The sequence below is a fragment of the Pseudophryne corroboree genome, chromosome 5 (assembly GCF_028390025.1).
Source record: "Pseudophryne corroboree isolate aPseCor3 chromosome 5, aPseCor3.hap2, whole genome shotgun sequence".
In the NCBI taxonomy this organism is placed as follows: domain Eukaryota; kingdom Metazoa; phylum Chordata; class Amphibia; order Anura; family Myobatrachidae; genus Pseudophryne; species Pseudophryne corroboree.
In genome coordinates, this window is record NC_086448.1 from 699,947,743 (window position 1) to 699,968,485 (window position 20,743).

The following is a 20,743-nucleotide window of genomic DNA, read 5'->3' on the forward strand; positions in this document are numbered from 1 at the left end:
GAGAGCTGGTCCCGACCGAGCGTCCTCGGTCGTATGTTCCTGCAATGCCCAATACTGATTAGTGCAGTGGAGGGATGGACGTGCTGTCACCGGATTGATGTATGAGGTTTATCAACGGCGTGTTGATGAAAAGTCGCCGGCGGCAATTGAAGAAGCCGGGATGGGAGCCAAGAAGTAGATGGCTCAGTCAGTAAGGTGTGCAGGGAGGCGCCTCCCTGCACACCTTGATTCTGCTAATTGCACTGGTAGCAAGCTGCTGACTGAGCCATCTACATCTTGGCTCCCATCCCGGCTTCTTCAATTGCCGCCGGCGACTTTTCATCAACACGCCGTTGATAAACCTCATACATCAATCCGGTGACAGCACGTCCATCCCTCCCCTGCACTAATCAGTATTGGGCATTGCAGGAACATACGACCGAGGACGCTCGGTCGGGACCAGCTCTCGAAGAGGTATACATTTACTTATACAGCAGTAGTTTCCATTGCTGCACTGAGATCGTAAATACGGGATTTAACATCAGACATTTATTGATCAGCCGCTTATTTGACTGTGGACATTTATATGGAGATGATATTGGACTTGTTTCCTCATCAATACTAAGTTTTAACCTCCAGCTTATATATTTATAACATCAAGGTGATTTGCATCCACAATCTGTTTTTTTAATAATTCTTGCATCAGTTGGATTATTGATTTTAATGTGTTAAATCCAATGTTATTAGTATAATAAATCATTTCTTATTGCCTACATGTCAGCTCTTATTTATATTGCCCTAACACATTGCGCAGCCATTTCTTTTCCTTTTTTTTTTGTTTTGTCTGAGGCACTGTTATCTGTGCCCTGGGGCTCCAATGGTTTAAGGCACTTTCTGATTCTGATTCTTTGCACTCGCACATAAGCAGGCACACTTGTAGTCTGCCAAGGTTTGTTTTGAGGCAATGAGAGAGGGCTACCACTGGGCTGCCAGTATATTTGTGTAGTGTGGGAGGAAACCAGATTAACTGGAGAAATCCATGAAAGCATTTGGTGAATATACAAACTCTGCAGTTAGGGCCGTGGTGGGAATTGAACCAAAGTCATCAGTGCTGTGAGGAAGCAATGCTAACCGTTAAACCAACTGTGCTGCCCAAGACTGCTTACCCTCCTCGATACGCAATGCATAATATTAAAAGACACAAGTAAAACACACACACAGTATAAAGAGTTTCTCCTTTATTATCATCTACCAATTATTGAAAGGCTTGTAAACAAACATTTTCAATAAGATTAAATTGAACACACCACTGTGACCTTTTATAAAATGATTTCAAGGTCATCATAGAAATAAATATCAAGTAAAACAAACTTAGGCAAAAACAAGATTTGCACTACAACTTAAATACATTGATGGGAACAGTCTCTCAGGCCATACCCAATGTGATAATACTTATCCTTTATCACTGAAAAGCGCCAACAAATTGCACAATCAAAATAATGGCATTAAATTGAATAGTGTCAGCAATTATGTACTGTACCTGGAAATAGAATTGACACAAGCATTCAGCCATACACACAGTAAACTAAAATGTGTGTACAACATACGTTCCAAAGTATATATGTAGAATTATAAAACTCACTCTGCAGTCCATTCGTCACAAGCTCATATTTATTTCTACCTTAAATGTATACGATTGCTTTTGGTAGATGCATAGTATTTTATATATGGCCATGTCCACTGTAATTCATGACACCATTTCTCAGTGTAGTCCACTGTTAAGAATTGTTTCTGCCCAGAAAATCACCTTTGGAACTAAGTATGGACCTCCCATGTAACTGTACGTTCTTTGGCCTCTATATGGATCAGTGATACTTAGGGCTCTATTAACTAAGCCTTGGCTGGAGATAAAGTACTGTACCAGCCAATCAGCTACTAACTGACATGTCACAGGCTGTGTTTGAAAAATGACAGTTAGGATCTCATTGGCTCTTACTTTATCTCCATGCCCTTTATCTCCATCCAAGGCTTAGTAAATAGGGGCCTTAGTGAGAAAAGGAAAGTTTTATTTTTTATAAAACTCACAACCAAGCGTGATCCACAGTAATGTTTCTCTAGGGTATGTTAGTTGTGAAGTTTTAAATATTTGTAACGGTGTTACAAAAAAACCGCTCCTACATACAGCTGCATCCTCATTCATCTAGCCGCAATACGCCATGCAGCACAAGGTATTTGGCCTGAGTGAGCCACCAGGACCTGTGCAACTCTGCTAACGTCAGGAGTCTTTTTTTGCAGAAAATGCATCTTAGTCGTAACACAACTAGGACACACGAGGAGACTGTGTTAATTTGTACTATCATTCACTCCTACATGTGACATATATATCAGAGAAAATATGTACAGCCAAGTAACCTAACTTCTCTTTAATTAGTAAAATGCTAATTCTACTCCAGATTTTAGCCCCTAATCTAAAGCATAAATTATACTTAGAGTAGTGACGCACATGTGCGTTTAGAGCTTAAGAATCGCTGATACTTTCATATTGACTGGAAAAACGCAGCGTTATTATAACTCAAAGCTTGTAATACGTGGTAGACGCACTGCGTGTCATGAGGACTGCTACACTACGTATGATGGATTTTTCGTCAAGGGCTTTGTACACTTGTCAAAAATGCTATAAACATGTTAAAATCAAACAACTGAAGGTGCTGTATGGTGTGAATCCTGCATCAAACTAATCTTTAAAATGCACTTATTCAGCTAGAAGCTATTAGGTGCTGCACTTTGAAAATTTGACACCATTCCTTCATTTATTAAGAAGTGCTAACAAGTACCTGTAATAAGATCCCAAAATGATGTAATATCTCTAGAAAATATTTCTCTAGAAAAAATAAATAAAATAATTACATCCCCCCATCCCTACACACACAGCTACCTGTACCACTAAGTTGAGTACATTGGAAATAGTGTTAGCATATATAAATTAAAAGAAATACGTTATACAGAGTTGTGCTGAACAGTAGATTTTCATGTCTTATTTCCAGTGCCCATCTTAAACACTGATCCCTTATGATATTATCACTGCCATCCCATAACTACCATAACATGGCCAATGAGACTAATAAAATAATCAGCTTCTAAAGTTACTTGTGCCAAATGAGCGGTCCTAATCCAGAATCCTTATTCTGTAAACTATCCTTAATTCCAGTTACAAACGTCACTTAGCTTTTTATGTATTATCACTTGGTTTTACTTAATATTCTATAACTGAATAGTTGAAAATTCTTAATAACAATGTATTTATTAACTTATGTTTCTGTTAAGTGGTAGGTTCTATGTTTCAGAGTTTATTATCTTATCATATACAAAATGAAGTATAAACTGTTAATTGCTTAATACTGGAACATGAGAAATACTATGGAATAGTATAGACCAACTATCTCCTAAATTTACATTTAATTAAAATGTAAGATTATAATGATTTCAATTTTATTCATACATGAGTGCAATAAATGTATTTTCATGCAACATTGCCAAGTAACCATGCCTTACCTCTTATGGTTTTAAATATGTGATGAGTGAAAAGCATTCTATATGTTGTGTTTTTATTATTAAACTCTTGAGAGTAGTTTAGAATTTATTAACAATGTCATGTTATATTCATCTACACAATTGTAAGCAGCAATTGCAATACATGCTGTTGAAATAGTAAAGAATATGTTATTTGAAATGGTAAAAAAGTGTTGGGGAGATGTACAGTACTAAGCATTAGAGAGAGAGATAAAGTGGAAAGAGATAAAGTACCAGCCAATCAGCTCCCAACTGCCATGTGACAGGCTGTGTTTGAAAAATGCCAGGAGCTGATTGGTTGGTAGCTTATCTCTCTACACTTTTTCACTCTCCAATGCTAGTTTGTTATGTAGAACAAGCCATTTTAAGTTTTAACTTTTTTTTTTTTATTAACTATCGCAACCTCATAATTTATTCATTTTTGAGTCAAAAACTCAGATTTGATTTAGAATCCAGATTTATTTCCAGGAAACACTGCATATCTCCCAACGTTTGGTAAGTGAATACAGGTTGAGTATCCCTTATCCAAAATGCTTGGGACCAGAGGTATTTTGGATATCGGATTTTTCCGTATTTTGGAATAATTGCATACCATAATGAGATAACATGGCGATGGGACCTAAGTCTAAGCACAGAATGCATTTATGTTTCATATACACTTTATACACACAGCCTGATGGTAATTTTAGCTAATATTTTTCATAACTTTGTGCATTAAACAAAGTGTGTGTACATTCACACAATTCATTTATGTTTCATGTACACCTTATACACACAGCCTGAAGGACAATTAATACAATATTTTTAATAACTTTGTGTATTAAACAAAGTTTGTGTACATTGAGCCATCAGAAAACAAAGGTTTCACTATCTCACTCTCACTCAACAAAGTCCGTATTTCGGAATATTCCGTATTTCGGAATATTTGGATATGGGATACTCAACCTGTAGTACACTACGGGCCTGATATGGAACTAATTTAGAAAAGGAACAATTTGCTCCAGAGACAAACCATGTAGCAATACCAGGACGGCATGTAATAATCTTTTTTTTTTTTGCTTGCAGAGATAATACTGGACAGCTTTATTTTTACACATAAGTTTTGGATGAAGTTAGGACACGCCCCTCCCAAATCTAAATCTCTCTGCACATTTTAAATCTGCTCCATCTACCGTGCAACATGGTTTTTCCAAGGTGCAAATTGCAATAGTTTTTTTTATTTGCTCCTAATTCTGAATTGAGCCCTGCATGAGTTAGTGCTCTATGTACTAAGCCTTGGAGAGAGATAAAGTGGATTGAGATAATGTACCAGCCAATCAGCTCCATGTTACAGGTTGTGTTTGAAAAATGAAAGGAGCTGGTTGGTTGGTACTTTATCTCTGTCCACTTTATCTCTCTCCAAGGTCTTCACCTGTGGTCCCCCACTGCTTCCTGCTTTAGTATCAGATTTATTATAGACTGTAACACTTGTTTAACATTCCTAGTAATATGTTATTACAGATAGGTGTCTCTTTCTTTGATTAAATACAGTTTCAACTTATTACTATGATTAGGGATGAAGTCAGACAACCACTCTTGCAGCCCCTGAATTGTATCAGGCTACATGTCATTGCTCTAAGGGGGTCATTCTGACCTGTTCGCTCGCTGTGTTTGAACGCAGCAGAGCGAACGGGTCCCTACTGCGCATGCGCCAGCGCATGACAGACGGCCGAAGGCCGTAGCAGGGCAGCGGTCGCCTCTGCCTGATTGACAGGCAGAGGAAATCGCTGGGCGGGAGGGGGCGGAATGGCTGCGTTTGGCTGCCGTTTCGTGGGTGCGGTCCGGCCAACGCAGACGTGGCCAGACTGAATGGGGGGCGGGCCGCAGCGGCTGCGTGACATCACACGCAGCCACTGCGGGCCGAGGAGCGATGAGTAACTCCCGGCCAGCACGCTAAACTGCGCTGGCCGGGAGCTATTCTTGAAGTGCAAAGGCATCGCCGCTGTGTGATGCCTTTGCACTTCTGCGGGGGGGGGAGGGGGGGCGGATTGACCTGCGGGGCGGACTAGCCCTGTGCTGGGCGTCCCCCCGCATGTCAGGGAAGATGATCGTAGCTGTGCTAAATTTAGCACAGCTACGATCAATTCGGAATGACCCCCCAAGTGCTTAAGATGCGCTCTACCTACAGTTTCCCCTCCCGGGGTGGCCTCACTAATGATCTCGCACAGTGACATCATGCCGCAGCCAGCATGGAGCATGCAATTTTGGACGATGAGTCACTCTAAATTGAGCTGCATGCCTGGCTGACACCACGGGGCCGTACATCGTTCATAGTCATCGGCATACATACTGGACGCTCAGGAAGGGTCAAAATGAGCGACGTTGTTTACTTTATCGCTGAGTGTGTATACACCTTTACACTACAGTGTGTATTGTATTCCAATGGATATCAATAGACTTTTTCAAGAGTAGTGACATGCTTTGCACAAACTGAAACTGAATAAACAGCGCCTAAAAAACTGCCACAGCAGCCACACATATTACTGCAAATTTGTATAGACATGAAATATAATTTATTTTACAAGTGTTTGCATGCGCTGCACTTGCATTACAAAATGCTAAATGGAGGCAGTGTTTAAACACCAGTGGGTCTCTTCAAAAGGAAATATACAAAGCTAGCTAATTCTAAACATCTGTTCATATGACAAAAGATATCCTATTGTGTTATTCCTATGCTCCATTTTTTCTTAATGAGTGTTATCATTCTGCGCGCTGTTCAGATTCTTGGGGACATTTTACAAACTGGATAATATACAAATCCAACAAACAAACACCATATGAGCATCCACACAGGATCCCCACCCTATTTCAATCAATTAAAAATCTTCTTGAATTCAAAAAGGGTCGGGCAACACGGCATGTGAGAAAAAAAACAAATGCCATTAATATTTGTCCTATAATGGGATAAACATTGTGCGGAGTGCGGGGTGGGGGTGGGGGGGGGGGTGTTTGGCGGTGCTTCCCTGAGTCAGTGCAAGACGATTGAGAAATGTCTTGTACATTTCTCCATAATATACAAATCCCTAAGCTATATCATGTCATACTTGTACAGTACTTGTGTAACAAAATGCTCTTGCATAGTACACTTACAATTCGATATAGTGGAACCAGTGTCAAATACAGTGTATATGGAACCAGTGGCTGCTTAGTGGAATCAGTGTTTATATATAAAACCAGTGGCTATTCAGTGGAATCAGTGTTTATAAAAGGAACCAGTAGCTACTCAATGGAATCAGTGTTTATATAGGGAACCAGTGGCTACTCAGTGGAATCAGTGTTTATATAGGGAACCAGTGGATACTCAGTTGAATCAGTGTTTATAAATGGAACCAGTAGCTACTCAATGGAATCAGTGTTTATATAGGGAACCAGTGGCTACTCAGTGGAATCAGTGTTTATATAGGGAACCAGTGGCTACTCAGTAGAATCAGTGTTTATATAGGGAACCAGTGGCTTCTCAGTGGAATCAGTGTTTATATAGGGAACCAGGGGCTACTCACTGCAATCAGTGTTTATATAGGGAACCAGGGGCTACTCACTGCAATCAGTGTTTATATACAGAACCAGTGGCTACTCAGTGGAGTCAGTGTTTTTATAGGGAACCATTGGCTACTAAGTGGAATCAGTGTTTATATATAGAATTGGTGGCTACTCAGTGGAATCAGTGTTCATATAGGGAACCATTGGCTACTCAGTGGAATCAGTGTTTATATATAGAATCAGTGGCTACTCAGTGGAATCAGTGTTTATATATAGAAACAGTGGCTACTCAGTGGAATCAGTGTTTATGTATGAAACAAGTGGCTTCTCAGTGGAATCAGTGTTTATATATGGAACCTGGCAAAACTCAGTGGAACCAGTGTTTATATATTGACCAGTGGCTACTCAGTGTTTATATATAGAACCAGTGACTCCTCATGATTGAAGGCTTTTGCCAGACATGAGTAGATAAGTGGTATGCATTGATAATGTGGGTTAGCCACAGTGATGAGCTTGCTTCTTTGCACAAATACTGTAACATTTGACTTTCGAGGACGGGGATATTTTAAAGTTGAGGTTTAATGAACCAAAGTAAAGTGATGATAACTGAGCCTTTGCCACTGTTTTAAGGGGGATATGTGTCTTGTTGTCAACCAAAATTCTGACACGTATTATAGGGACCCAGTAAAGCAGGCATGGCAACATTGCCAATACTACTGTAAACTTTGTGGTAGTATATCATGTTTCCAGTTGTAATGCTGGCGGGTGTAATATGCTGTAAGCTTACACTTGCTGTAAGTGTGGCGTCTGCCTTCTGGGGTCCCCATGTTTGGTGACAAGCTCACTGCATCCCTTATCAGGAGTCACCGCTTGAGCCATGTACTGTACATAGGGACATTTCAGAAATTAAAGTAAAAAAAAAAGTTGTTCTAGGACCCCAAAAGAAGCAGTTCCCAATGGAATGTAATACATTTCTGAACGATTACCCAAAATGCAGTCACAGGTCCCAACAAACATTTGGTCACCTCTAGCTTAGGTGATACTTTACCTTTGTAGATATGTATGTTATGGAGAAGTAACAGAAAATGTCACTACGCATTAATGGCGAGATATAATATAGCAAGTATTGGATAGTGTAAAATGATCCAACACAGCGTACTATAATCTAATGACAGGCACCTCACCATAACAGCTGATTTTCTGCCTAAATGTCTGAGCATTTGCATTTTGTCCAGTTTGTAAATGACCCTCTAAGTGAAGACTTACAATATACATATACTGAATAGCAAAGCTGCACATTACCTAGGAAGAGATGTGTCCGATCAGATTATGGGATTAATGTATGATGATATCACACAGTTCAAAGTTTACTTTACATCAGGCCATTCGTTCAAAGACTAACCCGCTAGATAGGTCAGTCTAACACTAGTTAGGGTTGCAACATTGCTAACAACTAGTCAAATAAATTATCCGATGATATTATTTAGATTTGTTTAAATCATTAACAACTAAAAATACATAATAAGATGCCTTAGTGATAGGACACCCTGTAGTAAGTAAAACACAGAATTATGTATAGCTTGATGAGTGGTAAATCAATACTCATTCTAACTGAGGGATATCCGCATACAGAGAAACACGTAACAAACAGCTCTTGTACAGCACAATCCCAGCTCAGTACACTGGAAGCAGGTCCTGGTTAGCTTTGTGCAAGGGGAGTAACAATATTATATAGGGCAGTGTATACTACGAGGTAGAGGTCAGGGAAATTATTTTCGTCTAGGAAATCTATAAATGATTCACATCATAATTTGCACAACAACTTCACACTAGTTACATGAATAAAAAACAGTGATTCATTTAGTAATGGATTTACATTCACACCACGGGTTATATTTATGAAAAGGCTGCTTTAGTAAGCCTCCACTTATTGGCATGGTGGAGCTGAAGATTTATAGTGCCACAAACAGTTGCCCAAACTTGATCGTCAAGGCACCATAACAATCCAGGTTTTCAGGATATACATGCTTAAGCACAGGTGGCTTAATTAGTGCTGCAATCAATTTGATTTAACCATCTGTGCTCAAGCTTGGATATCCTTAAAACCTAGACTGTTAGGGTGCCTTGGGGACCGAGTTTGTGAACCACTGAATTAGTGTAAAGCATACCAGGCTTTACACTGAATGTTAGCGCCACTCCAAGTTTTCAGTTCCAATCCGCCGAGAATCAGCGACTTATTAGGAAATATGGCCCCACATCACACGTAATGGCAATGCTGCCATACAGTATATTTAAAAGTAAAAAAATAATTTACAAGTTATTTCAGGAAATGGTACTTTTAACAATGTAAATAGGTAAATCATTGCTATGTAGGAAAAAAAAGTTTTATTCCATATTTAAAACATATTGTATATAGGGTAAACATATTTTTGTGGCGGTACATATCATCACCTTCAATTTCTCAGCAGTAAATGTGGAATAAAAGTTACTTATTTTACAGTTCAGTTTTGAATGTTATAGACTGCTATGTCATGGGACCATAGTTTTTACTATTATCAATATTATTTAATATTATCTGTCTATATAATGTTATCTGTTTATATGGCAATGAAGATTTTCCCACTTCTAACACCATACATGACTGAACCAACCAATCAGATATCAGCTTTTCTAGTGTAACCACTTTAGTCGTTGTGTGCACTACTTGCAATGTTTTTATTCAACAAGCCCCCATGTGTCAAAATTTTAACATGAACCTACAGAAAAATATTAAACATCTTCCCTGAGGTTTGTGCTCTGGTTTGCATTCTAGATGCTTGTTTGTGTTATATTGGTGTTTCTAGATCACATTAGATGAAGGTTTCTAGATGGTTTGGAGAAGCAAAGAATGTCTTGTCCATGGTCAGTTTGATAACTTTCAGACATTTAACATGGATACCATGACTCTTCCATGATTTTTAAGGACTAAAATAAAACTCATTAAAAAGACACATTTGTACTGGTAAGGTGAGGAAACAAACTTGCACCTATATGAAGACACAAAGTTGATCAAACTAAAATAAAAGTTATTTCTGTGGCCAGTACAATTGCTAAAATACATTTTTTAACAAACCTGTTTCCTACACTGTATAGACTTTAGAGGAAAATGTATTAACCTAGCTGATATTATGTACATGTTAAACACTGTGTATGCAGTTAATGTATCAATGCGCACAGCAAAACATTTGCTGTTTTATATAACTATAACCTTGCCTGATAGGTACATTTAGTATGGCTTGCATAATTATCTATTCTCTTGCTTTGCTAAGTATTCTACCATGCTTCCATTGCAATTCTCCATAATGCAGTTGCATAGTTTAAGCTAATTTAGTTGTGCTTTAACACGTAACTCACAGTTTATAGTGTACACTGTAACCTATTATTATGGATAGTTCATCGCAAATCAAAAGCACATCATCAGTTAGATCAGGTTTATGCAACCTGTGGCTCTTCAGGTATTGTGGAACTACAAGACCCAGGATACCATGCCATCCAGTGGCCATACAGGAATGTGTAGTTCAAGAATAACTGGTAAGATGCAGATTGCCAGTCGCCAAGATAGATGGACTACTACTTGGTTATAATTACCTGAATGCTCCTTGAACTTGAAGTAAAGACTAATGCTGAAAAATCAAAAATATAATATTTAAAACTGCACGCTTAAAGGCGCTCACTGCACTTTCCCTCTCAATTCTAGCTCCTAATGAATTATATACACTGCACTGCCTTCTCTGTAGTGATCCATATTGTGTATGAAGTTATGCCCAAGGATTGCACCAGTGAGTGGTTGACGGTGAGTGTTTATAGGGAAGATATTGAAGTCATTTCTAACTCTCTGCATTTCCTCTCCAGCAACCATCTGTCACTTGTTCCATTACCATGGAGAACACAAGGTAGCTTCTTGCACTGAGCAGCTGATATTTCTTTCCAGTAAACATTTACGGTCAACTCAAGCCATTCGTGCAATACAGCAGTTACCAGACACAAAGTGGAGCTACCGTATATGGAGAAGCAGTCAGAGGACAACCAGGACCACAAAACTCTCTAAGAGTAGGCTATAATTCACAGGTCAAGGAGCACCAAGTGACATTACATTGTTTGGCTTCAATATTCCTTTAAGAAGCCATTCAATGTTGCACCAATGCATATGGGTTTGGAGCACAGATGTATCAATAACAATTTAAAACTCTTATGATGGAGGATAAAATTATTTTGAGGTTACCAGCCCTCAATAACCCTGTAGCTACTGATTAAAATGTGTTGTCATTATTTTCCATATGCATGCAGCTCACAAAAAAGGCACGTGTTGAAAAAGGCGCCATTTTGAACTTGGCCAACAAAATAACTTTGAGCATCTGCTCTACGTGTCAGCTGGGATCTCTTCATGAGAATTCTCAAAGGACGAATTTATTGCTTCCAGGAAAGGCCCAGGGTAGGTTTGTGCTAAGTGCTGGATTCTTTTATCCATATTGCTGTCTTCATTTGGCTCTTCCTTGGCGCCAAAGGCTGGGCAGGATCTGGTTCGTGCATAATTTGGATCAGCTCTGGTGCTGCCGACCATCTCGCTGACTGTGCTTATTGGCGATGCCTGCCACCTTCTCTTCTGCAACTGATCTTCTTTGTGTTTTATGGAATACCAAGCCAAAAATATAAAAATGAATCCTAAGAATTTCAGACCAGCTGCCAGTCCAAAATAAACGAAACGAAATGATGTCACGTTGTATTCCCAGCAAGACCCTTGTACGCCACAGTCCTGTTGCCAAAGCATGCAAGTTGTATCAATAACAGCCCCAAAGTAGATTGGTGTAGGAATGTAAGCTGCAAAAACAAAGAAACATTGGATACTTTAGAAATCTACATATTTTCACACAACAAATAACTTGTTTAAATTGTAGGTTGCCAGTGTAATTACACAGTCTTAAAGGGAAACAGTGTTGCAGTTTGCAAGATCCTTTTTTATCCAAGATATATACAGATTTATTTAATTTCATATACTGGGTGGATTAACATATGGGTCATAAACTAAAACATGGGCCATAATAAGTTAATTGCTATTGTTGTAATCAGTGGCGTAACTAGGGGCCCGTAGGCCCTGCGAGCGCTTGGGGGTGCGCAGGGCTGCGGGGCGCCCTAGCCGCCGCCACTGATTTCTGCTGGGAAGGAGGGACACGGAGGGCACAGCGTGCGCCTCTCCTGTGTGTCCCTCCTGGGTCTCCGGCGGCAGCGGCGTGTCTGTTAAATGAAGTGCCCGGCACTTCCTTTAACAGACACGCCGCTGCCGCCGGAGACCAGGAGGGACACACAGGAGAGGCATGCGCTGTGCCCTCTGTGTCCCTCCCTCTCGAATCGCAATGCAGCAGGAGAGCAGCGCGGTAGCCCGGGGGGGGGGGGGGGGGAGATGTAACTGGTGGCACCAGGGGAGCATATTTGGCACGGGGGGGGGGGGGGGGAGGGGAGGGGGTGTACCTGGCACTGGGGGAGCATATTTAGCATGGGGGGGGGGTGTACCTGGCACTGGGGGGAGCATATTTAGCACGGGGGGGGGGGGTGTACCTGGCACTGGGGGAGCATATTTAGCATGGGGGGGGGGGTGTACCTGGCACTGGGGGAGCATATTTAGCACTGGGGGGGGGGGCATATTTGGTACTGGGGATGGGCATATTTGGCACAGGGGATGGGCATATTTGGCACTGGGGAGGGCATATTTGGCACTTGGGGGCATGTTTGGTACTGGGGGAGCATATTTGGCACTGGGGGGTATATGTGTACCTGCCTGGCACTGGGGGGGGGGGGGTATATTTGGCACTGGGGGCATATGTGTACCTGGCACTGGGGATGGGCATATTTGGCACAGGGGATGGGCATATTTGACACTGGGGAGGGCATATTTGGCACTTGGGGGCATGTTTGGTACTGGGGGAGCATATTTGGCACTGGGGGGTATATGTGTACCTGCCTGGCACTGGGGGTGGGGTGGTATATTTGGCACTGGGGGCATATGTGTACCTGGCACTGAGGGGGCATATTTGGCACTGGTGGCATATCTGGCACTGGGAACACAGCTCTAAAACAAGCATTACCCCCTGGTTACAAGCACAGCACCCAGCTCATGAAATCCCTGGCAACAAGCATTACCCCCTAGCAACGAGCATGACACCCAGTGCATGAAACCCCTGGCTACGAATATTACCACCTGGTAACAAGCTTGAAACCCAGCACATGATACCTCTGGCAATGAGCATAACACCTACCGCATGAAACACCTGGCAACGAGCATGACACCCTGAGCATGAAAACCTACAGGCACCGTGCATGGAACCAAGAGCATGAAACCTCTGGCAACGAGCAGGTAATTTAAAAGTAATTAGAAGCCTTACTGTAGGACTTAATGTGTAATGGGCATTGCGGTGTGTGGCCTAATGTATCACGGATATTGCGGTGTGTGGCATAATGTATCACGGACATTGCGGTGTGTGTCATAATGTGTCACAGGCATTACAGTGTGTGGTATACTATATTACGGGCATTGTGGTATGTGGTATAATGTCTCAGGGTCATTGCAATATGTGGCATAATGTATCACGGACATTGCAGTGTGTGGCATAATGTATCACGGACATTGCGGTGTGTGTCTTAGTGTGTCACAGGCATTGTATGTGCTATAATGTATCAGGGGCATTGCAGTGTGCAGCATAATGTATAACGGGCATTGCGATTCCTGTCATAATGTGTCACAGGCATTACGGTGTGTGGCATAATGTGTCACAGGCATTACGGTGTGTGGCATAATGTGTCGGTGGCATTATGGTGTGTGGCATAATGTCTAAGGGCCATTGCAGTATGTGGCATAATGTATACTGGGCATTACTATAAGGAGGAAAAATGACAAATAATGTAAGGGGCATGAATCAGGATTTTTTTTTTTCCTGTGGTGACCAACGTCTGGGAGTGCAGGTTGCAAAACTGGGGTATAAGGTAGTCTTTTCCTGTAATGCCAGGCCCCTATATGCAAAGCCACACCCATTTCAGCAAGACCACGCCCCTTTTGCGGCGCACACAGATTCATCACTTTGCTAGTGCCAATTATTGGGGGGGCGCCAGAGAATTTTTTGGCTTGGGGGAGAAAAATTTCTAGTTACGTCACTGGTTGTAATAATAAGAATTTACTTACCGATAATTCTATTTCTCGGAGTCCGTAGTGGATGCTGGGGTTCCTGAAAGGACCATGGGGAATAGCGGCTCCGCAGGAGACAGGGCACAAAAAGTAAAGCTTTTACAGGTCAGGTGGTGTGCACTGGCTCCTCCCCCTATGACCCTCCTCCAGACTCCAGTTAGGTACCGTGCCCGGACGAGCGTACACAATAAGGGAGGATTTTGAATCCCGGGTAAGACTCATACCAGCCACACCAATCACACCGTACAACTTGTGATCTAAACCCAGTTAACAGTATGATAACAGAGGAGCCTCTGAAAGATGGCTCCCTAAACAAAATAACCCGAAATAGTTAACAATAACTATGTACAAGTCTTGCAGATAATCCGCACTTGGGATGGGCGCCCAGCATCCACTACGGACTCCGAGAAATAGAATTATCGGTAAGTAAATTCTTATTTTCTCTATCGTCCTAAGTGGATGCTGGGGTTCCTGAAAGGACCATGGGGATTATACCAAAGCTCCCAAACGGGCGGGAGAGTGCGGATGACTCTGCAGCACCGAATGAGAGAACTCCAGGTCCTCTTTTGCCAGGGTATCAAATTTGTAAAATTTTACAAACGTGTTCTCCCCTGACCACGTAGCTGCTCGGCAGAGTTGTAATGCCGAGACCCCTCGGGCAGCCGCCCAGGATGAGCCCACCTTCCTTGTGGAATGGGCCTTAACAGAATTAGGCTGTGGTAGGCCTGCCACAGAATGTGCAAGTTGAATCGTGTTACAAATCCAACGAGCAATCGACTGCTTAGAAGCAGGTGCACCCAACTTGTTGGGTGCATACAGTATAAACAGCGAGTCAGATTTTCTGACTCCAGCCGTCCTTGAAATGTATATCTTTAAAGCTCTGACAACGTCCAACAACTTGGAGTCTTCCAAGTCGTTTGTAGCCGCAGGCACTACAATAGGCTGGTTCAGGTGAAACGCTGACACCACCTTCGGGAGAAAATGCGGACGCGTCCGCAGCTCTGCCCTATCTGAATGGCAACTTAAATAAGGACTTTTATAAGATAAAGCCGCCAGTTCTGATACTCTCCTGGCCGAAGCCAGGGCCAGTAACATAGTCACTTTCCATGTGAGATATTTCAAATCCACCTTCTTAAGTGGTTCAAACCAATGGGATTTGAGGAAATCTAAAACTACATTTAGATCCCACGGTGCCACCGGAGGCACCACAGGAGGCTGTATATGCAGTACTCCTTTGACAAAAGTCTGGACCTCAGGAACTGAGGCCAATTCTTTTTGGAAGAATATAGACAGGGCCGAAATTTGAACCTTAATAGATCCCAATTTGAGACCCATAGACAATCCTGATTGCAGGAAATGTAGGAAACGACCCAGTTGAAATTCCTTCGTCGGAGCATTCCGACCCTCGCACCATGCCACATATTTCCGCCAAATGCGGTGATAATGCTTTGCGGTGACTTCTTTCCTTGCCTTAATCAAGGTAGGAATGACTTCTTCAGGAATGCCTTTTTCTTTTAGAATCTGGCGTTCAACCGCCATGCCGTCAAACGCAGCCGCGGTAAGTCTTGAAAAAGACAAGGACCCTGCTGAGGCAGGTCCCTTCTCAGAGGTAGAGGCCACGGATCGTCCGTGACCATCTCTTGAAGTTCCGGGTACCAAGTCCTTCTTGGCCAATCCGGAGCCACTAGTATCGTTCTTACTCCTCTTTGCCGTATAATCCTCAATACCTTTGGTATGAGAGGCAGAGGAGGAAACACATATACCGACTGGTACACCCAAGGTGTTACCAGCGCATCCACAGCTATTGCCTGCGGATCTCTTGACCTGGCGCAATACCTGTCCAGTTTTTTGTTGAGGCGAGACGCCATCATGTCCACCATTGGTTTTTCCCAACGGTTTATTATCATGAGGAAAACTTCTGAATGAAGTCCCCACTCTCCCGGGTGAAGATCGTGTCTGCTGAGGAAGTCTGCTTCCCAGTTGTCCACGTCCGGGATGAATACTGCTGACAATGCTATCACGTGATTCTCCGCCCAGCGAAGGATCCTGGCAGCTTCTGCCATTGCACTCCTGCTTCTTGTGCCGCCCTGTCTGTTTACATGGGCGACTGCCGTGATGTTGTCCGACTGGATCAACACCGGTCTTCCTTGAAGCAGAGGTTCCGCCTGGTTTAGAGCATTGTAGATTGCTCTTAGTTCCAGAATGTTTATGTGAAGAGACTTTTCCAGGCTCGTCCACACTCCCTGGAAGTTTCTTCCCTGTGTGACTGCTCCCCAGCCTCTCAGGCTGGCGTCCGTGGTCACCAGGATCCAATCCTGTATGCCGAATCTGCGGCCCTCCAGTAGATGAGCCTCCTGCAACCACCACAGAAGAGATACCCTTGTCCTTGGAGACAGGGTTATCCGCTGATGCATCTGAAGATGCGATCCGGACCATTCGTCCAGCAAATCTCCCTGAAAATGTTTTGCGTGAGATCTGCCGAATGGAATCGCTTCGTAAGAAGCCACCATTTTTCCCAGGCCTCCTGTGCATTAATGCACTGATACTTGGCCTGGTTTTAGGAGGTTTCTGACTAGGTCGGATAACTCCCTGGCTTTCCCCTCCAGGAGAAATACCTTTTTCTGGACTATGCCCAGAATCATTCCTGGGAACAGCAGACGTATCATCGGAAAACACAGCTGCGATTTTTGGAATATTTAGAATCCACTCGTGCTATCGTAGAACTACTTTAGATAGTTCTTTTCCGACCTCCAACTGTTCTCTGGAACTTGCCCCTTTCAGGATATCGTCCAAGTAAGGGATAATTAAGATGCCCTTTTCTTTGAAGAGAGTCATCTTTTCGGCCATTACCTTGGTAAAGGCCCGGGGTGCCGTGGATAATTCAACGGCAACTTTTGAAACTGATATTGACAGTTCTGTATCACGAACCCGATGTACCCCTGTTGAGAAGGGCAAATTTGGACATGGAGGTAATCCTTGATGTCCAGGGACACCATATAGTCCCCTTCTTTCCGGTTCGCTATCACTGCTCTGAGTGACTCCATCTTGATTTGAACCTTTATGTAAGAGTTCAAAGATTTCAGATTTAGACTATGTCTCACCAAGCCGTCTGGCTTCAGTACCACCATATAGTGTGGAAGACTAATACCCTTTTCCTTGTTGTAGGAGGGGTACTTTGATTATCACCTGCTGGAAATACAGCTTGTGAATTTTTCCCAATACTGCCTCCCTGTTGGAGGGAGCCGTTGGTAACGCAGACTTCAGGAACCTGCGAGGAAAAGATGTCTCGACTCTCCAATCTGTACCCCTGGGATAATACTAGTACGATCCAGGGGTCAACTTGCGAGTGATCCCACTGCGCGTTGAGACTCTTGAGACTACACCCCCACCTAACCTGAGTCCGCTTACACGGCCCCAGCGTCATGCTGGGGACTTGGCAGACGCGGTGGAAGGCTTCCTTTCCTGGGAAGGAGCTGTCTGCTGCAGTCTACTTCCCTTTCCTCTATGTCTGGGCAGATATGACTGGCCTTTTGCCCGCTTGCCCTCATGGGAACGGAAGGATTGAGGCTGAAAAGACGGTGTCTGTTTCTGCTGAGATGTAACTTGGGGTAAAAAGGTTGGATTTCCAGCTGTTGCCGAGACCCCCAGGTCCGTTGGACCGACCCCAAATAACTCTTTCCCTTTATACGGCCATACTTCCATGTGTCGTATGGGATATGTATCACCTGACCACTGTCGTGTCCATGACATCTTCTGGGAGATATGGATCACGCACTTATTTTGATGCCAGAGTGCACATATCCCTCTGTGCATCTCGCATACATAAATATATAATGCATCCTATTAAATGCTCTATATCAATCAAATATTTTCAGTCAGGGAAACCGACCAAGCCAACCCAGCACTGCATCTCCAGGCTGATGGCGATCGCTGGTCGCAGTATAACCACCTTATGTGTGTATATACTTTTTAGGATATTTTTCCAGCTGCCTATCAGCTGGCTCCTTGAGGGCGGCCGTATCTGGCGACGGTAACGCCACTTGATAAGCGTGTGAGCGCCTTATTCATTCCCAACGCGCCCTAACTTCTGGCGGGAAAGGGTATAACGCCAATATTTGCTATCGGGGTAAACCCACGCATCATCACACACTTTATTTTATTTTATCTGATTCAGGAAAAACTACAGGTAGTTTTTTCACTCCCACATAATACCCTTTTTTGTGGTACTTGTAGTATCAGAAATATGTAACACCTCCTTCATTGCCCTTAACGTGTGGCCCTAATAAGGAATACGTTTGTTTATTCACCGTCGACACTGGATTCAGTGTCGGTGTCTGTGTCTGTGTCGACCGACTGAGGTAAATGGGCGTTATTAAAAACCCCTGACGGTGTTTCTGAGACGCCTGGACCGGTACTAATTGTTTGTCGGCCGTCTCATGTCGTCAACCGACCTTGCAGCGTGTTGACATTCTCACGTAATTCCCTAAATAAGCCATCCATACCGGTGTCGACTCCCTAGAGAGTGACATCACCATCATAGGCAATTGCTCCGCCTCCTCCAACATCGTCCTCATACATGTCGACACACACGTACCGACACACAGCACACACACCGGGAATGCTCTGACAGAGGACAGGACCCCACTAGCCCTTTGGAGAGACAGAGGGAGAGTTTGCCAGCACATACCAAAAAAACGCTATAATTACATAGGGACAACCTTATATAAGTGTTTCTCCCTTATAGCATCTTTAATATATTTATGTCGCCAATTTAGTGCCCCCCCTCTCTGTTTAAACCCTGTTTCTGTAGTGCAGTGCAGGGGAGAGCCTGGGAGCCTTCTCTCCAGCCTTTCTGTGAGAGAAAATGGCGCTGTGTGCTGAGGAGATAGGCCCCGCCCCTTTTTCGGCGGGCTCGTCTCCCGCTATTTATTGTATTTAGGCAGGGGTTAAATATCTCCATATAGCCTCTGGGGGCTATATGTGAGGTATTTTTAGCCTTATATAGGTTTACATTTGCCTCCCAGGGCGCCCCCCCCCAGCGCCCTGCACCCTCAGTGACTGCCGTGTGAAGTGTGCTGAGAGGAAAATGGCGCACAGCTGCAGTGCTGTGCGCTACCTTTAGAAGACTGCAGGAGTCTTCAGCCGCCGATTCTGGACCTCTTCTTGCTTCAGCATCTGCGAGGGGGCCGGCGGCGAGGCTCCGGTGACCATCCAGGCTGTACCTGTGATCGTCCCTCTGGAGCTTCATGTCCAGTAGCCAAGAAGCCAATCCATCCTGCACGCAGGTGAGTTCACTTCTTCTCCCCTCTGTCCCTCGTTGCAGTGATCCTGTTGCCAGCAGGAATCACTGTAAAATAAAAAACCTAAGCTAAACTTCTCTAAGCAGCTCTTTATGAGAGCCACCTAGAATTGCACCCTTCTCGGCCGGGCACAAAAATCTAACTGGAGTCTGGAGGAGGGTCATAGGGGGAGGAGCCAGTGCACACCACCTGACCTGTAAAAGCTTTACTTTTTGTGCCCTGTCTCCTGCGGAGCCGCTATTCCCCATGGTCCTTTCAGGAACCCCAGCATCCACTTAGGACGATAGAGAAATTATTATTATTATTATTATTATTATTCTTCACAGTATGTTTTCACAATAATAATTGTACGCATATGTAATAAAAACTGATTTACAAGATTTTCACTTTGGAACCACCATAAATGGGGGCCTAACTAGAAATTTGTAAGCTTCATGGCAACATCCTATTGCAGTCTGCTTCTCCACTTCACACAGCTCTGCGCATCCTGTGCAGAGTTCCTTCCCTGCTGAGTACAGTTTAATGGTGAAGCCTGAGGATGCTGTATTGGGCACACAGTATTAGGGCTTCATATGCCTAGGTGTGTCAGATGCCCTATTAAGGTACCTACTAATCGTGGACACCACTCAATGCAGTGCAGAGCTTGAAGTCGATGACCAAGCAAAGTAAGGCCTGAAATATGTATAGCAGCAAGTACAGGCCGCCTCCGCACCTCAGCTCCTTACACTCATGGTCACAACACTTGCTCTATATAATGGTTATCTTTAAGTAATATTCCCTCTCTATCTCTCGTTCTCTCTCTCTCTGTTTCAAAGGACAAGTATAACATTGGGCCTGATCCAGATGTGGTTGGAGTGCTATGGCTGTTGCTTACATGGCAATATGGCAATGCAGCAGCTGGCATCACACCTCCTGCTTGCATTAGTGATCTGAGCTATGTCCTAGGACGCAGCACTGGAGAATCTGCGACGCCATCGGCTGACTGCGTGATTCATGGGTGTGTTATGGGAGTGCGATGGGCGTGTTATGGGAGTGCCATGGGCGTGTTATGGGAGTGCCATGGGCGTGTTATGGGAGTGCCATGGGCGTGCTTTGGAAGTGCCATGGGCATGTCATGGGAGTGCTAAGGGCATGCTATCGGAGTGCCATGGGCATGTTATGG

The 20,743-nt window shown here is 43.5% G+C and overlaps 1 protein-coding gene across 2 annotated transcripts in view; it reads right to left on the reverse strand.

Annotated features, from left to right (window-relative positions):
* Window positions 1-1,197: 1,197 nt before the first annotated feature.
* SLCO5A1 (solute carrier organic anion transporter family member 5A1) overlaps window positions 1,198-20,743 on the reverse strand; it is a 251,060-nt gene continuing 231,514 nt past the window's right edge. For both annotated transcript variants that reach the window (XM_063923884.1, XM_063923885.1), the window contains exon 10: window positions 1,198-11,925. In XM_063923884.1, coding sequence (XP_063779954.1) covers window positions 11,468-11,925 — 458 coding nt within the window. In that variant the 3' untranslated portion in view covers window positions 1,198-11,467. The remainder of the gene's footprint in view (window positions 11,926-20,743) is intronic.